Source organism: Nelumbo lutea, chromosome 3 (assembly GCF_056320005.1).
Source record: "Nelumbo lutea isolate HS-2025 chromosome 3, American lotus-T2T, whole genome shotgun sequence".
In the NCBI taxonomy this organism is placed as follows: domain Eukaryota; kingdom Viridiplantae; phylum Streptophyta; class Magnoliopsida; order Proteales; family Nelumbonaceae; genus Nelumbo; species Nelumbo lutea.
This window is the reverse complement of record NC_142686.1, coordinates 14,553,051-14,571,004: the sequence shown is the minus strand read 5'-3', so window position 1 is coordinate 14,571,004 and position 17,954 is coordinate 14,553,051. Positions and strand designations below refer to the sequence as shown.

Sequence of the window (17,954 nt, the reverse complement as noted above, 5' to 3'; positions counted from 1 at the left end):
CAGAGACCGGGGAATCAAACCCCACTTACCACCAATTTTGGGAGGAGGTTACAGGCTTACAGCCTCACAGGTGTGGTATTGCTCAAACGGCCCTTACGGGGTCCGGCTCGTACATATATACTTCATAGTGCTCTCGCATCTCCCGGTACTCGTTAGCCATTACCGGAACTTAGCCAGTTTGATTTTTGACGTTCTCAGATATATTAATAATAGAAAAGGAAAAACAGCTAAAGATGGACGAGTGGGAGAAAAGATGTAGGACGGAAGAAGAAATAATTGCCTCATTGCCTCCTCTTCGGTCCTCATCTACATTAGATTTTAATTTTTAGGCAAAGAAAGAAAGGGAATTTTGCTGGGTATTTCACAAAAAAAAAAAAACAAGGGAATCAAAATGAAATTCCAAAAACTCCCTGTAAACAACCCTAATATCTCTTCTTTTTTTCCTGTTTTTTTTATTTCTTTTCTTCTGCTCCTAACTTCTTTTGTTTATACAACCATTTTTTCTCCGGAAAGAGATTACATGAAGAGCTCCGACTGCACAAAAGAATAGTAATTGGCAGCCACATCATCCAACTCCCAGAACCTATCATCGTACCAGCAGGACAACCCAGCACCGGTTCCAGTTTCAGGGTCGATACCTTCATATTCCTCTTCGCCTACTCTGATATCTTTGTGAGGAATCCCTAGTTCATCATCTGATGCTTCAAAAAGGTGCTTTATAACTGCTCCCTTCTCTTGCTCATCTTCATCATCCTTAACACTAGCCGCAGACGACGCGGCAGTAGTGGGGTTGTTGGTTTCAGCCTCAGAGGGAATTTGTTTGGCGGGAGGGGGAGGGTGGGAGGTAGTCCCGTAGGATATCTCTTCTTGGAGTGTTGCCATTGAAGAAAGAGATCCTGGTTGACTTCCTCTTCATGATCTGCTTCAAGTAGAGAGAGGATGTGATTGTAGGACCGATGACGTTTCGTCTCTTCTTCGTCTTCTATTTGCGTACCTTCTCTGAGGCGTTTTAAGGGCTTTTCTGCCATTAGAGAAGATAAAGAGCGTAGGAGTATTACGCGAGAGGCGCAGTGAATTAGAAAAAAGAGACTGTATATATTATAGAGAGAGAGAGGACTGAGGAAAGAGAGAAGGGGGGCAAGGATTATATAGAGCCGTATAAAGGTTAGGAGGGTACCGGTCAAAACGAGATAAAGGTGGAGAAGGAATAATAAAATGTTGAAGAGAGAGAGAGAGAGAGGTGCGGGACAGAGAGGGAAAAAAATGGAATAGAGAAATGACAGGAAAAGAAGGTTGAATCTTAATTTAAAACTAGAGATGTGAAGACGTACCGACACCCGATGTGCGCTGTTCAAGTGGCATACCTGTTTTTCTCTATTGTCGCGAGAAAATATGAAACAAACGATATCTGTTCTTTCTCACGTATTAGATTAGAGGTAGGGGTACTATTTCGTTTTCCAGCCACGACCACTTAATCTCTTTAAAAAAAATCTCTGGGCATTATGCGAGTTCACATGAACAGTGAAACGAGTTTGGATCTGAATTCCAGTGAAACAGACTTGGGGACTTGGGTTGGGGGCGTTTCTCTACTTTCACATTATAATTCAATTGTGGTAAGTGGTAACATCATTATAAGGTGGTCCTTAAACCTCATAGGCCATTATCGACCAACTATGACAGATTCATGGTATATGTGATGCCCATCAGATGGTGTAACTTAAGTGGACGGTGGACCATTTTTTCTTCATGCCCCTCACTCAATCATACTTTCGCTTTTTTTGGTGCGTGGTAAAACGGGTTCAATCTCATGATGACACGTTGGTTTGTTCTTTCTCTTTCTTTTGTATCTTATGATTCATGAGGAATTTAGTTTAATCTTGTAGATCCACATGATCCTATTGTAAAGATTTCGGTATTGTTTGTTTGCTCTAAAGTCTAATATCTGAAAATGCAATAAATTATATTAAAATGTATATTGATATTAGTGAATTTTTCTTTCCTCTTAACTTTAAATACAAAGAATGTTGTTCTGAACTCTGAATTTTGAATTCTAAAAATTATCAAATATCTATTTTGATCATGAATTTTTTTCGTTTTTTTGAGAATATTGTTAAAAAATAAAAATTTGTATGAATGCATTTAAGAAATAAGAGATAAGAAGAAATGAATAACCCTTTTTCTCTTAAAATTAAAAGATTCTTCTTAATATATAAAAATTAAGAGAAAACGAACAATCCATTCTACTCCATTGCATTGCCTCCAGAATTTTCAATTTTCCAACCTAAAACTTTACAATTTATTTTGCTTTTTTCTTTTAAATTCAAGTATCCAAGGGCAGCAAAGGCAAAGCAATATATGATTCCAATCAAAATAGAGCCGTCTACACTACAGTCAACAGTATGACTATATTCTACAGTGTTCCCTTATCTTGCCTACGTTTAGAGAAAAAAAAAAATTATTAAGGAGAACCTTGGGGTTAGGGAGGGGCCGTTGTTGGGGGAGCGTCACTGGTTAGCGGTAGAGAGACCCTGGTCCCTAGAGAGAATCGTGTCTGTCCATTAGTAGCTTCTAATGGCAAATACAAATGAATGCGAATACAGACAGGAGCAGACACACCTGTATAGTGTGTAGATGGTTGACAGCACGTTATGACTTATGATGAATGTGAGTGAATGCGCTTCCTGACTCATTTTCTTTCCGCTAATATCGTTTTATTAAAACAGTAGAATTAACCAAAATCATCGAATTACCAAAACAGAAACCAAAATCATCAAACCACCAAGCATACTATTATTACTACATATATAATTTTTTGCTCTTTAGACATGGTAAGGGCAAAGAGCTGTGTTGTCAGACTGAATCCTTGACAAATTTTGCAACTAAACATTAAACAGGTAATTAATTATCTGCCACTGCCCCAGTTAGATTGATAAAGTCTTTTTTAAGGAGTTCACATCAGCGCCCTACAACGCCCCACATCACATTTCAATCGTTTATTGCCAATATCTTCCGATCCGATGAAGATAAATAATGAAGAGACATCACTGGGAGACGTTCCAAAGGTCCCATATTTGATTTTGACTCTAAAATCCAATTGTTAGGCATTTCATGTAAGAGTTTGCATCTGATATAGGATCCAAATAATTGGATTGGATGAGAATGTAGCTGGACTCGATCTAAATCTAGTGCAATTATATTAGGGAGAAAGACGGTTCTGCAGCCCAAGTTCAGAATTTATAAACAAGAGTACTGTTCGGGTAGCTGTCAGTTTGAAATTGATACTAATTTATGGGCGGGCTTTGATGCATAGAATATGGGTTATTTCCATTTTGAATATTTATAACTCTGCATTAAAAATCAGAAATTTGCATTGGATATGTCCTGACATTTCCGATTATATTACACCTTTAGTTGCATTGGAGACCTCAAATTAATACACGAATATTGGTGGTTCCGGAGAAGGTTGCCCTTCTAATTTTTGTTTGTTTCTTTTTTTATTACATGGAGTTAGATAACACGATGGTCCATTCCCTAAATTCATAGCCCCTTAACCCCAAGTGAAGATAGGCCCATAAAAATTAATCCCAGGTCTCTTTGTTCCAACTAGTCAAAGTAGGGGTGAGCATTATTCGGTAAAAACCAAAAAATTAAATAAAAAATTTTGGTATTAGCTTTTTAGTTTGGTTACTTTGATTAACCAAAAAAAAATTGAATGAATTAAAAATTGATTATTTATACATAATATATATATATATATAATTAATATTAATATATTAATGAAATTCAGTTTTAATAGAAAACTGAACCAAAAGTTTCAATTTCAATTGTTTTGTTTCAGTTTGGTTTTTATTTAAAACTTCAATTTATTCAAGTTGGTTTTTATCGGAATAAACCAATTGCTATCGCCAAAAAAAAATCCACATACTTGTGTGCATTCTAAAAGATATAATTCTCCTCTAATTAGGGTTACAACTTGGGTCGGATTAATCCAAACCTAACTTGAAAAAATAGAATTACGTTGGATTGGGTTGAAATTTGGGTTAAGGTCAGGATTGAAAAGTATGGAACCAACATAACTTAGGGTTAAGGCCTTGACCAACCCCAACCCAACTTAATTTCATTTTTACATGTGTGAATAATATATAAATATGTAATTATGCATGTAAATACTTATATATATATATATATATATATATATATTTATTCACTATTGATAGGTGTATAAATATGCAAGTATGCATCCATAAATGTGTGCTTATTGATATATATATATATATATATATATATATAAATATATTCACTGCAAATGTTTATGTATTTATTTGTATATGCATTTATCTATCTATACATGCATGTAGGCATGTATATCGAATATAAAAAAGTTTAAGTTTAAAAACATATTTTTCTAAAACATGATAATTATGATATTTTACACATAATAATACTAATACTAAATTATCATGAACCCTTGGGAATCTAAGAAATAAATACATTTGCCAAAAAGAAATAGAAAAATTTGGCCAACCCAATTCAAGTTCAATCTCAGCCCTATATGAAGTTGTGTTAGGGTTGATCCAACCAAACCTAACCCAGCCCGATCATGCACACCACCTCCCATGTTAATGATAATTTAAATTAAAAAAGGTACCAGATTTCTCCTAATAAAAACATGCCTAATGAACAGATAACAAAAGCTTACTTTTTGTTTGGATAGCATGGAAGATGGAGGGTCAAATGGGAGATGGGAGAGTCAAAACTAAGGGAATGAGAATTGATGAGGGATGATTTGACTCTTAGTGACATGATGATATGTGGCACCTCAAAACAGTTAGACAATATCTCAGTATCACATAAGCAAACTTTAGGAGTATCTTAGACGCCTTGCACCCACCCTGATGATCTTGGCACCACCTCAACAGATCGAATTGCGAATGGCCCATCAAGACACTAGGTCGGCGTAAGAGGTGACATGCTTCTGCCGACTTGGCCCAAGTTTAGCTAGTGACCTGCTTGACGTGCCAGGCGGCCTCCTCGTTCAACGGGATCATGAAGCCATGTTGGAAGAACTGGTTATCACTCCACTCACTTCGGGCGGGATTGGATAAACATTATTTGTTTATACGGAATCCACCTCTAGGCATGAAACCACCTTTGAACCAAACAGATTAGGGATCCTGGATGCGTTTCGTGAATGCTCAAAACAGCTCGCCTATATAAGGCCTTACCTCCAACTTCAGAAGATGCGCACGATTTAGCACTCAAGCTCTTTAACTCTCTCTTGCTTTATAAGTCTTAGAAAACTCAAATTTACTAACTTAAGCAATAAAATACCCACACTAAATAAAATAACCCTAATACTATGATCTTTTCTCTCTTTTCTTATAAGTCGACCAATCGACCAAGTAACCTATCTAATCGGATGTTCAAACTATTCTCGAGCAGGATTGCGCACCACCAGGAATCAAATAACAGAATATCTACTTTCTATTTGTTCCGAATATCTATCGGAGTTGGGAGGTGAGAGTGGGAAATCCAACTTGTGTTGATGGGGAGTGGGGACTGAGTATAGCCGAACGTTCGACGTGGTCGGGGAGGGGCTTGTCTTTTTCTCTTAAACTCTTTTGGCTTCATCCCAAGCACTAATAAATAAATAAAAATTTATAGGAAGATAAGGATTAGTGAAATTAAGTATTATGGTAGATTTTAATTTCTCATTCAATTATTCTGCGGTTTTATTTGTTTATTGTTATTTTTATTTTCTGAAAGTCCGTGGTTTTGTCTTAAATTTAAATGGCACTAGTCAATAACGATATCATCTGATATTATCATTGGGAGATGTTTTTAATACATAGCAGAAATGTGCTATAAAGCCTTGTGGTGGATAATCTTGCAAGGGACTGATTTGATCTCGTCAATAACAGGAATATAGAAAATGACTTTTTGATGCATTTAATTTTATTTTGTTTCTATCCACATTTCATCCACCAAAACAAAATTTTCCAATTCAGTCCAGATCTGATGCCAATAGCCATTGCAGCCATACTCTTGTCTTTATGGCAAGATGTAACAATGGTTGTTGGGACCAAATTGGGACTCTCTCAGCCTTAATTCCATTTTCGTTTTGGATTTCTTAGGTTCAGATCTAATTCCAATACAGGGACCGTATACACCTACTATGACTGTTGGTGGACCGTATATTGGTATTAGATCTGGACTCGGATTGATGATTCACCACCTGCTAAATTTAAGATAAAGATGTGATTTTGGATGTTTTTTTGGTAAAACCTGGAACACGCTGTAAGGGTTGGTTCCAGGTTTTTGGAACTAAAACTTACTATATGAATGCCATTTTTAGGGTTGGTTTGGTTTTGGTGGATTTAAGGTCGGTTTATAGTTTATTTGTGGAATTTGTTCTTTTTTTTACTATCCCTCTTAAAAAGTAAGTATATTTTTCAAAAGCTTGATTTTCAATAAATATAATATTTTTATTGATTAAATTAAATAATTTAATACGTAAATCATTATATGATTCAAATCTTAAAATTTATATTTAAATTTTATAAATAATAACTTTTACGTTACTTATTATATATATTCAAATACTAAAATAAAAACAAATGATAAAATCACTCGAATAACCCAATGGTCAAGTAACATTATAGCATTTGTGTTCAAGTCTTTACATTTCCAAAAATATTTTGAAATTTATTTCAAGGTAAATTCGACTCCACGGCTAATTAATCAAATTGATTTAGATAAGGTAAACCCTTATGCCCTGGACTGGTTCGCTAGTGTATTAACTGGTTTATTCCAAGATGATGCGAAATCAAATCCTACGGCCAACACTCGGAAGAAAAAAAAAAAGAAAAAGAGGACTAGGATATTATTAATAGCACGGAAAAATCTAGGGGTTTTTGGACTACAATCCCCCATCAGAAATGGGGATTTTGGACTGCCCGTGGAGTGAACGATAAAAACTCCTAAAATCTACCCATTTTGTCATCGCTAATTGAGAAATGGCAATAAGAATTAATAATTAGCAGGCCATAAATTATTGTTGGGTAGATGGCATGGCAGCCCGATAGGTTCTGTCGGGGGGAATCCATCAATAAAATCTCACATTCATTCATATAAATACAAAATGGTACGGATACCCACGTGGTCCAAGGTAAAAGAATGCCCATTCAGAGTTATTTCCTGGGAATTATGATTTGGCTTTATGGAAGAGGCGTTTCCTGTTTGGCGAGTTTGGTTCAACAATGACAAAAAAAGCACCATGCCTAACAACAGAAAAACTCAGAGTTGGATTCCCGACGGCGACGAAGCTTCCTTGCTCTTTCGGATTCATTACATATACTCAACTCAAACACCTTTTTCCAACTGCTTCCTAATCTTTTCCTAATGTTTCATTAAATTTTTTGTGGCAACTTTCAGTAGAAAGAAAATTATTTATTTTTTTATTTGAAATCAGGATAGTCACGTCACTTGTGTAACTTTTTCCAAAAGATAACAAAACAAATTTCCGGTGCTATCATTGGTTTGGTTAGGAAATGACTTGTACAAAAACAGAGAACAGAACAAAATACACACCAGTGACAATGAGGCGGTGAAGGTTAACCGGGTTTTTCATTCACGTAGCTGCACGTGCACGGTTCCATTAACCGAATCATGAAAAACTTTTGCAAATAGAATCGGTACTATATCGTTTTTTCATTTTCTCCAAATTCGAAATCGAACCGATTAACTAATTCATCGGTTTTTGAATGGTTTGATTTTTCAGTTTTTTATATTTATAATATTATATATATATAACATTATATTATAAATAAAAAATGATATATAATATATTATAAATATTAAAATATACATATATATATATAATATTTTAATATATTTATAAATAGATTATTATAAATATAATATAGGTATATATTTATATATATAATGCATATATATTTATAAATGATATATAGAAAATGTGACATATATTTAAAATATATATAAAACATGCATATAAATATATATACCAGTCAATTTGGTTAACCACCAGTTTTTTCTAGGATAATCGAAAATCAAACTGGTCATTCGGTTTTTCAAAAATACCAAACCGAAACCGAACCGATCGGTTCGGCTAACCACATTTTCTAGTTTGGCTTCTTGGTTCGGTTCGGTTTTTCATGGACACCCTTACTCCCATCCAATAAACATCTAAAGTATATATATCTATATTACTATTAAAAGTGTGAATGATAGTATGGAGTTTTTACATGATTAAAATATCTCAAATTTTGAATTTGGTCCATATCTAATAATTTAAGGACAAAAATATAATTTGAACAACCACTTTTCTCATTCAAATCCCTCTTATTAAGTCCTATATTTAAGGTATTAATTCCCATCAACTTTTATTGAAGCCTATTGTTGATTAGAATACCCATATTTTTGAATTTGGTCCCTCTCTAATTGTAAAGTAATTTAACTATTACATTTCTCCTCATTCAATTCCATCTCATTAAGTTTTGTATTTAGGGAATTAACTCCGTTGCATCCTAAATTAATTAACCATATTAAAGAAAGTGGTAAATTATTGAAACTTCCTTTGAAGCTTTTGACTATTGCTAAAACCTCCATTGAAGTTTGGTAATGGCAGTCACCTCCCCTATACTTTCTAAGACAATTGAAAGTAGATCCCCTTGTTAGAAATTAGGAGTGTCAATTGGACTAGATTTGGTTCAATCCAGTCCAGTCCAATATGAGTCCATTACAAATGGACCTGGTCCAATCCAGTCCAATGAATATTTTGGACCGGTTGTCCAATCTGTTCAAATTCCTGTTAATTTAGATTGGTTTTAACTCAAACCTGGTCCATTGACACCTATGTTCTTATCTTCTATCAATGGACCGGATATTGGCTCAATCTAATATAGATTCATTGTGGACGGACTAAGTCCAATCCAATATGTCATATTGGTCTGTCCAGTCCGTCCAAATTCAATATGTCTTATTGGTCAGTCCAATCCATCCAAATGGATTTTGATTTGGATGGAATCCAACCCAAAGCCGGTCCATTGACACCCTAGGTTAGAATCCTCTAATAAGAGGCACAAAATGACAAAAATATCCATATAGTTACTTTCGACGAAAATGTTTATTTTCTTAATTTTCTATTCATGTTAATCTACGTAAGCCCTTCAAATCTTTTTTTGTAAAGTTGGTTTATTTTTCAAATTTACTCATCATACCAATTGCTTAAAGGTAAAACTACAACTTTAAACTCTCTCTTTTTTGTTGTTCATAAAGTTTGTATTGTATTTTTCTATAGAAATTAGCATCAATAGTAATTGTATGGGCATTTTGGACATTTTTGTGCATTTGTTAGAGGATTTTAATAGGGGGGTCTACTTGAAAATGTGTTAGAAAGTTCGGGGGGGGGGGGGGGTAGGGGGGTGGGTGATTGCAATTACCAAACTTCAAGGGAGGTTTCAGGCTTTTGACAATTTATCCAAAAGAAATATAAAGGCCTGCTTGGTTCACACGAATAGGGAGATGAAATTAGAATTAAAATGGGTCATTTCAATTGCAATTGTTTGGTTGGGTGGAATCGGAAATTTGGAATCCCATTCCTATTCCTAGTGGAATGGAATTCACATTCCAGCTGATTCCAATTCCCATTTTGATTCCTTTATGAATCAAATAGGTGTGGGAATAGACCATTGCATTTCCAATTCCAACGAATTTCAATTCCGACTATGAAACAAATGGACCCTTAAGTGTGACAAAGAATTATTGTCTTTATTGATGATAGAAATAAAATAAAAATTTAAAACCAACATAAAAATGGAGTTGATTTCATGCTCGATGAAAAGTCAATAATTCAGCCTTTGGGTCAAATGTATCAACCCTATATGCCATAATTAAATAATAATAAAAATTAAAAAAGATGAAAACAAACAAAAGTATAAAAAACATAAAACTTTTATAAAAAACATTTGGGTACATCTCTAATATCATATATTCGTCATATTAAACAAAAATAAGTGTGACAAATAAAAATAATTTTTATAGGCATAGAAATATGAAAAATAATACAATATTTTGAAAACATAGTTTACTATCATTATTAACATAAGAAATTGCCACATGCAAAACACGTACATGTTTACTATATATATAGTTCATCTGAAAAAACAAGACAAGTAAACTGAACCTCAAAACATTGTTAACAAACATAAAATATAATCCACATTTTTTAGATGCACCATCCCAACCACTCCCTTTGGTTAATTGCTGAAGCCTCTTCTAAAGTTTGGTAGTTGTAATTGTCTTTTCTCAAATTTCTGAAATAATTGTAAGTAGACCTCCTTTATTACTTTATTAGAATCCTCCAATAAGAGGCATAACAAAGTTTAAAATATTTATACAGTTACTTTTGAGTTTTTACCAAAATGTTTATTTTCCAAATATCGCTATCCCAAATCCTTTAATCTATTATCTGAAATTAATTTATTTTCAAAATTTGCCCTTCATATCAATAGATCAAATCTAACACTATAACTTTAAACTCTCTTTTTCTTATTATTCATAAAGTTTGTACTGTTTTTTCCTAAGAAACCAACCTCGATGTTAACTGTATGGGTATTTTGGATATTTTTGTGCCTCTTATTGGAGGATTCTAACAAAAGGGATCTACTTGCAAATGTATTGGAAAGTTCATGGGAGGTATTTCCAATTATCAAACTTTAAGGGAGGTTTCAGCAATTTACCTAAACTAAAAAGATAGTTGAGTTGATGATACAACGGTATATGGCAAATCACCTAATCTTGGGAGCACAATTACATTTCACATTTATATAGATGACTTAATTAATTCAATCAGCAATAACATTCAACGCCATTTGGTAAGTCCTTTTAGGAAGATCATTCGAGAGCCTAAATGGCCAAAAGATGTAACAAGCTTTTGGGGTCCTCTCTTTAAAGATATAGACAATTTGGTAAATATCCTAACCTACCATGATCTACACAGCTATTAAATGAAAGAATAGCTCTAGGTGTAGAAAGACAAGTAGCTTTACTTTAAAGTTTCCAATGTTTAGCCATTTTAGGCTTCTATGAACTTTTAGGGGCAATAGGTCTTTTTGCCTTCTTGTCTTCCATTGCCCAATCGAGAAAGACCAAATTTTGGTTTTCCAAACTTTGAAAAGCTCAAAAGACCATACGAAAAAGACTTGCTAAATGCTTTCATTTTTTAGGATAAATTGGAAGAAAGGATTAAAATATCAATATTTATTGCTGTGTATCGATATGACTGATATGCATTTTTTTTTAATTTTATATTATTTGGTAGGGGTGCTCACGGTTCAGTTAACTAAACCATAGGGGTTTTTTTTTAAACCAAATTGGTCCTAGTGGTTTTTCCATATCCCCAAATTAAAATTGAATCAATACCACCAGTTAACCGGTTTGGTTCTTCAGTTTTTTGGTTTTTGGTATTTATAGCATATTATAAATAAATATATAAAGTATTATTTTATATGTATATTATATTATAATTATTATAAATATATATAATATATGTAATATATTTATAATATATTATATATTTTAAATAGATAAATATAAATATAATATATGTACTTATTTATATATAATACAAATATTTATATATAATTTATAGATAATATGTGAGATATATTAAAAATATATATAATATACATATAAATACATATATTGGTTAGTTTGGTGAACTACTAGTTTTTTTTTTCTAGGTTAATAGAAAACTTAACCAGTCCTTTGGTTTTTCAAAAATACAGAATCAAAATTGAACCAATTGGTTTGGTTAACCACATTTTTGGGTTTGGTTTGATCGATTTGGTTTGATTTTTCGGTTTTTTATGAGCACCCCTAGTGTTTAAAGGGTCCTATAATGTTTTAAAGTTTTCAGAAAACATTTTATATCAATGTATCCACCTGATTACATTAATGTGGATAGGGATGGCCCTTTTCACAAGAACTTTACGGTGATTGACCCATTCCAACCTCATGAAGGAAGATTTGGCCTGACCTCGTAATCACTCGACACGTGGCGAAGGCAACAACTCAGAACGATAGCATGCCCAAGATGCGAGCTTCGAAAGGAGGAACCAGCAGTCTGAACTCCCTACAAGGAGCCCGAACTCCCCATAAGGAGCCCGAGCTCTCCCTTAAGCCCCGAGCCTTACAAGCACAAAGAGCAACGACCCGAACTGACCTTCCCCATGGCAGTTCGGGACACACCTCTATCCGAACTCAAGACTTCACCTCGCCCACCACTCCAACATTTCGCCTCTAGGACGCCAAACTGAACAACCATACCATGCCTGACACCGAGTAAGTCCGTACCCAGGGGCAGCGCACCTGATTGACTTGGGATCTGACGCTGACAGCCGCACTCCAACGGCCACCTGCCACCGCCACCTGCTACCGCCATCTCTAGTTGTAGAGACAGCTCCGACAAAGAGAGTAGTGGCGGTTCTGTCCCAGCAGAGGTGATGACAACCGAACTGGCAGGAGCGCAAAGATAATCATACCCGACCTGACAGAAGCTTAGGAGTGAGTGCGCGAGGTGGCTATAAAAGGCTCCGTACCCCCAAGAACAAGGTATGTGAACTTTGTGCCATCTGGTTTTATCTTGCCTTTGAGAGAATACTAACTTGAGTTTCAGAGCAATCTCACCGGGTTCCTCCCCAGAGATTCCCCACCTTCTTCTCCGTTTCAGGCCCCCTGTTGCTCCAGTCAGAGGCAAGGTCGTTGACAGCTAGGACCGGCCGGATTGCTCACCATCAATTGGCACCGCCTATGGGATCGCTTCCAAAAGCCTCCCTCTAAAACTCTCATAACCTCTTTTTTCTCCAAAAAAACCCAACACTCATGGCTTCTTCTAGCGACGCCGGACGTGGCACGGAGATGAACACCGCCGGGGAACAACTTCAGAACCCCCCTAACACCGCTGGTGGATGCCATCACCGAGGAGAAGCCTCCCAACTTCAGAACCCCCCTAACAGCCAGGCCTCATCCCCGAGCCAAAGGGAAAGAAAAATCACCCCCGCCGCGTAGCTCGCAGGTGGTACGGGAACCTCGCCCGCAAAGTTAGCACATCGGTGCTCCAAGCCAGAGTTTCAGCTCTCAGAGAATCGATTTAGTGCCCTAGCAACGGACTACCAACATTCTGGGCCCATCGAGCTCAGCAACACAGAGGCCAGCAGTGCCAGTACCAGGCCCACTCAACAGCGAAGGCGCCAACGAAGTTGCCGAACTGCCACCCATGTCCTACCTGAGCTTAGAGGTAAAACAGAGACAAGCTCGGACGATGTAAAAGCAGCCCCTATTCTCTCAGTTCCTTCCCCGCTCTCATCAGAACTCCTTGCAGTCCCCATGCCCAGAGACTTCAAACTCCCCCCTCTAGACAAGTATGATGGGTCCTTCGACCCCAGCGACCACGTCAATGCCTTCCAATCCCAAATGCACCTAGCAAGGGCCAGTGAGTCATGCATGTTCGTGGCCTTCACCACCACTTTCAGGGGGGTGGCCCACACCTGGTACAGGAACCTGGCCCCCAGATCAATAAGAAGCTGGGCCCAGTTCATGCAGGTCTTCACCGTACACTTCGTTACCAGCAAGCGATGCCCCAGAACCGAGGAAAGCATCTTCGGAATGGTTCAGAGGGAGGGAGAGTCCGTCTGGGGCTACATCAAGTGGTTCAATGATGCGTGCTTGCAGATATCGGGATTGGACCCCTCGGTACAGCTTGCGGCAGCCAAGAGAGGAGTAACGCACAAGGAGTTCAAATGGCACATGGTGGCCAGCCAGCTCACAACCGTGGCTGAATTCCTCAAGCTCACGGACAAGTTCATGAGAACAGAGGAAGATATCAACCAAAGGACCGAAGGCGGGGTCGAAAAAGAAAAAGAGAAGGCGAGCCCTCCAACCCAAGTGACAGAAAAAACCCGGCCTGGGAGGCGAAGCCAAGCCAGCCGTCCTGAGCTCCCTTAGCAGCTCGGATGGACTACACACCCTTAAACACAAGGCAGACTGAGATCTTGATGACAATCAAAGACGCCCCATACGTAAAGTGGCCACCTCGCCTAAAGGGGAATCCAAACGAGAGAAACAAAAATTTGTACTGTAGTTTCCATAGAGATCACGGTCATAGTACCGAACAGTGTAATAATCTCCGAGACGAGATAGAGGGACTCATCTGTTGCGGGTACTTGAGAAATTTTGTATAGCACAATAATAATAATAATAATAATAATAATAATAATAATAATAATAATAATAATAATAATAATAATAATAAGAAGAAGAAGAAGAAGAAGAAGAAGAAGAAGAAGAAGAAGACAGGTCAGCAAGGGGAGCACAGTAAGGATGCTCCCGAATCCTATAGCAGGCCAACCGAACCATCGCAAAGTCAGCCTCCGGAAGAGAGGCCAGTTCGGGGAACCATCCACGTAATAGTGGGAGGGTCGGTGGTTGCAGGTTGTACTTCGGCGGCAGCCCGGACGTCAGTTCGCGAAGCAACTCGAGAAGAGCAGAACCCTCCAAAGAGGCCAAAGATGGAAGAACCAATCTTCTTCACGGAAAATGACGCGCGAGGTTTCCACTACCCCCACGATGACACGCTTGTCATAATACTAAGGATCAACGACTTCGAAGTCAGGCGCATACTTGTGGATTCAGGTAGCTCGGAAGACATCCTCTTCAAGTTGGCATTTGACCAGCTTCAGTTGCAGAGAAGCGAGTTGAAGCTCGCGAGCACTCCCCTGGTGGGCTTCAGTGGAGAAGAAGTCAGGCCCCTTGGCAAAATAACAATACCTGTGGAAGTCGGCACATGGCATTGTGCGGTGAGACTCAACCACGATTTCCTGGTGGTTGCGACCCCCTCCCCAGACAATGCCATAATAGGGCGGCCAATTACGCATGTCCTACGGGCAGTGGTCTCCACCTACTATCTGGTAATGAAGTTCTCTACTGACTTCGGGGTGGGGGTAGCGCAGGGCAACCAACTTGAGTCCCGCAAGTGTTGTCGCCGTGAAGGGAAAACCCAAGGCGGCCGACAACCACGATCTGGAGCGGCCTATGGAGCAGGGCGAGGAACGAGCTTCGCCCACAGAGGAAACGGTCGCAATCCCGACTTTGGCTACAGATCCGATTCGAACACTACAGATCGATGCTCCATCAAGGAGCCTCTACAAATCGAACTTGTGAGTTTCTTACTTCAAAATTTAGATATTTTTGCATGGTCCGCGTTCGATATGCCCGATATTGACCCTAGCCTTATAACTCACAAACTTAATACTAACCCTATAGTCAGATCCATTAGACAGAAGAAACGCAACTTTGCCCTAGAGCGCTGGAGGTCGATCGACGAGGAGGTCGAAAAGCTCCTCGCAGCAGACTTCATAAGGGAGGTTTATTACCCGAGCTGGGTAGCCAACCCAGTGCTGGTGAAAAAGGCAAACGGCAAGTGGCGCATGTGCGTCGACTACACCGACCTGAACCGAGCTTGCCCAAAAGACTGCTTCCCCCGCCCCAGAATTGACCGCCTAGTGGACGCCACATTGGGACATGAGTTGCTAAGCTTCTTGGATGCCTACTCAGGCTACAACCAAATCAGGATGGACCAGTCCGATGAGGAAAAAACCAGCTTCATAACCGAGTTCAGCCTATACAGCTATAAAGTCATGCCCTTCAGAGTGAAGAATGCTGGGGCAACCTTCTAGAGACTTGTAAATAAGTTGTTTTGGCCCTTAATTGGCACAAAAATAAAATGTTATGTAGACGACATGGTCGTCAAGATGCAATTTTCACAAGAATTAATACAAGACTTAGATTCTGTCTTTCAAATTCTACGTCAATTTAGGAAGAAACTGAACCCCAACAAATGTGTCTTCGGTGTCACATTGGGTAAGTTCCTAGGGTACATTGTCAACCGGCACGGTATTGAGGCCAACCCGGACAAAATAAAGGCCATCGTAGATATGAGACCACCCCAAAAAGTAAAAGAAGTTCAGAGGCTAAACGGCCGCAAAGCCGCTCTGAGCCGCTTCATGTCCAAATTGGCAGACCGTTGTCTGCCATTCTTTAAGGCAAACAAAGGCAAAGGGTTCGAATGGACCCGAGGATGGCGAGGTCTTAGAACTGTACCTCTCGGCAAGCGACGAGGTGGTCAGTTCGGTACTAATAAAAGAAGTAGATCGGGTCCAGTGGCCCGTCGATTATGTTAGTAAAATTCTGTAAGGAGCAGAGACGAGATACCCGCAGATAGAAAAGCTAGCATATGCACTGGTAATTGCAGCTCAGAAACTCCGCCCATATTTTCAGGCTCACACTGTCATGGTCTTGACCGACAAACCTTTGAGGCAAGTCTTACTCAAGCCCGAGGTTTCCGATTGGCTAACGAAGTGGACCATCGAGCTCAGCGAGTACGACCTCCAGTATAAGCCACGAATTGCTATTAAGGCCCAAGCCTTAGCAGATTTTATCATCGAGTGCACATTTAGCCTCGAAGCCCCTGGGTCGATTGAGCCCGAGATCCCCAGTTTGGGTGAGCCCAGAGCTCACAAGCCAATAGAGTCTGAACCCCGTGAAGTAGCAGCCAGTGTGGCATCTCTCCTGGTTAGGCCAAACGCTAACTGGGATGAGGAGCCCTGGATCCTTTACGTAGATGGCTCCTCGAATCAACAGGGCAGCGGGGCTGGAATAATGCTACGCGGCCCGGGTGGCACGAAATTGGAATAGGCACTACGCTTTGAGTTCGCAGCATCCAACAACAAGGCAGAGTACAAGGCACTGATAGCCGGGCTGAACCTATCGCAAAAGGTAAGAGCAAAGCACGTAGTTATCTGTAGTGATTCCCAGCTCGTGGTCAACCAGGTTACGGGCGAATACGAAGCACGCGAGCTCACCATGATTGCGTAGTTGGCAAAAGTAAAGGAGGCTCTGCTCAACTTCCAATCACACTTCATCAGGCAAATCCTGAGGTCAGAGAACACTGAGGCCGACGCCCTATCCCAGTTAGCCAGCACGAGTCACAACACCATGAGAACCGTGTACATAGAGGACTTACCTCGGCCTAGCATTCTCGGTGGGGCAGAGGATGTCGCTCCCGTCCTTGAAGCAGAGCCGAGCTGGATCGACCCACTCGCAAGCTTCTTGTTAGATGGAACCCTCCCTACGGACCGCAATGCAACAAGGAGGGTTCATCGCTAGGTAGCCAAATACGTCATAATAGATGAACGGTTGTACCGACGGTCCTACACGCTCCCCTACCTGCGTTGCTTGCAACCTGGCGAAGTCAAACTCGTACTCCGTGACACTCATGAAGGTCTGTGCGGCAAACATCTGGGGGGCAGAGCCCTCGCCCAAAAAGGCACTTCGACAAGGATACTACTGGCCAACGATGAAGGCAGAGGCTGTCGAGCTCGTCAGAAAATGCAGCAAGTATGAGAAGCATGCCAACATCCACCACCAGCTTTTCGCCGACCTCAAGTACCTCACCAGTCCATGGCCCTTTGCGCAATGGGGCATCGACCTCCTGGGGCCATTCCCGCCAGCAACAGGTGGGAGGAAGTTCCTAGTGGTAGTAGTAGATTATTTTACAAAGTGGATAGAAGTTGAACCCCTGGCAACAGTTACAGCCTGAAATGTGCAGAACTTCTTTTTGAAGAACATAGTATGCCGCTTCAGGTTACCTCGGGTAATGGTCAATGGCAAGCAGTTCGAGGATATCAAGTTTCAGGAGTGGTGCCAAGGTATGGGAATCCGACAAAACTTCACATCGGTCGCACAACTGGACGGAAAGCACCAAGTGGACCGAGCTAAGGGGTTGTGGGCGGATGAGCTACCAAGTGTCCTATGGGCTCACCGAACCACAGAAAAAACCACCACAGGAGAAACCCCCTTTAACCCCACCTACG

General features: G+C 39.4%; 1 protein-coding gene across 1 annotated transcript; it reads right to left on the bottom strand.

Moving 5' to 3' along the window:
• Positions 1–242: 242 nt before the first annotated feature.
• LOC148863105 (uncharacterized) lies at positions 243–1,240 on the bottom strand. Its single transcript, XM_088974980.1, has one exon. The coding sequence runs from the start codon at positions 880–882 to the stop codon at positions 517–519; it is 366 nt and encodes a 121-aa protein (XP_088831106.1). The 5' UTR covers positions 883–1,240; the 3' UTR covers positions 243–516.
• Between the last annotated feature and the right edge of the window lie 16,714 nt (positions 1,241–17,954).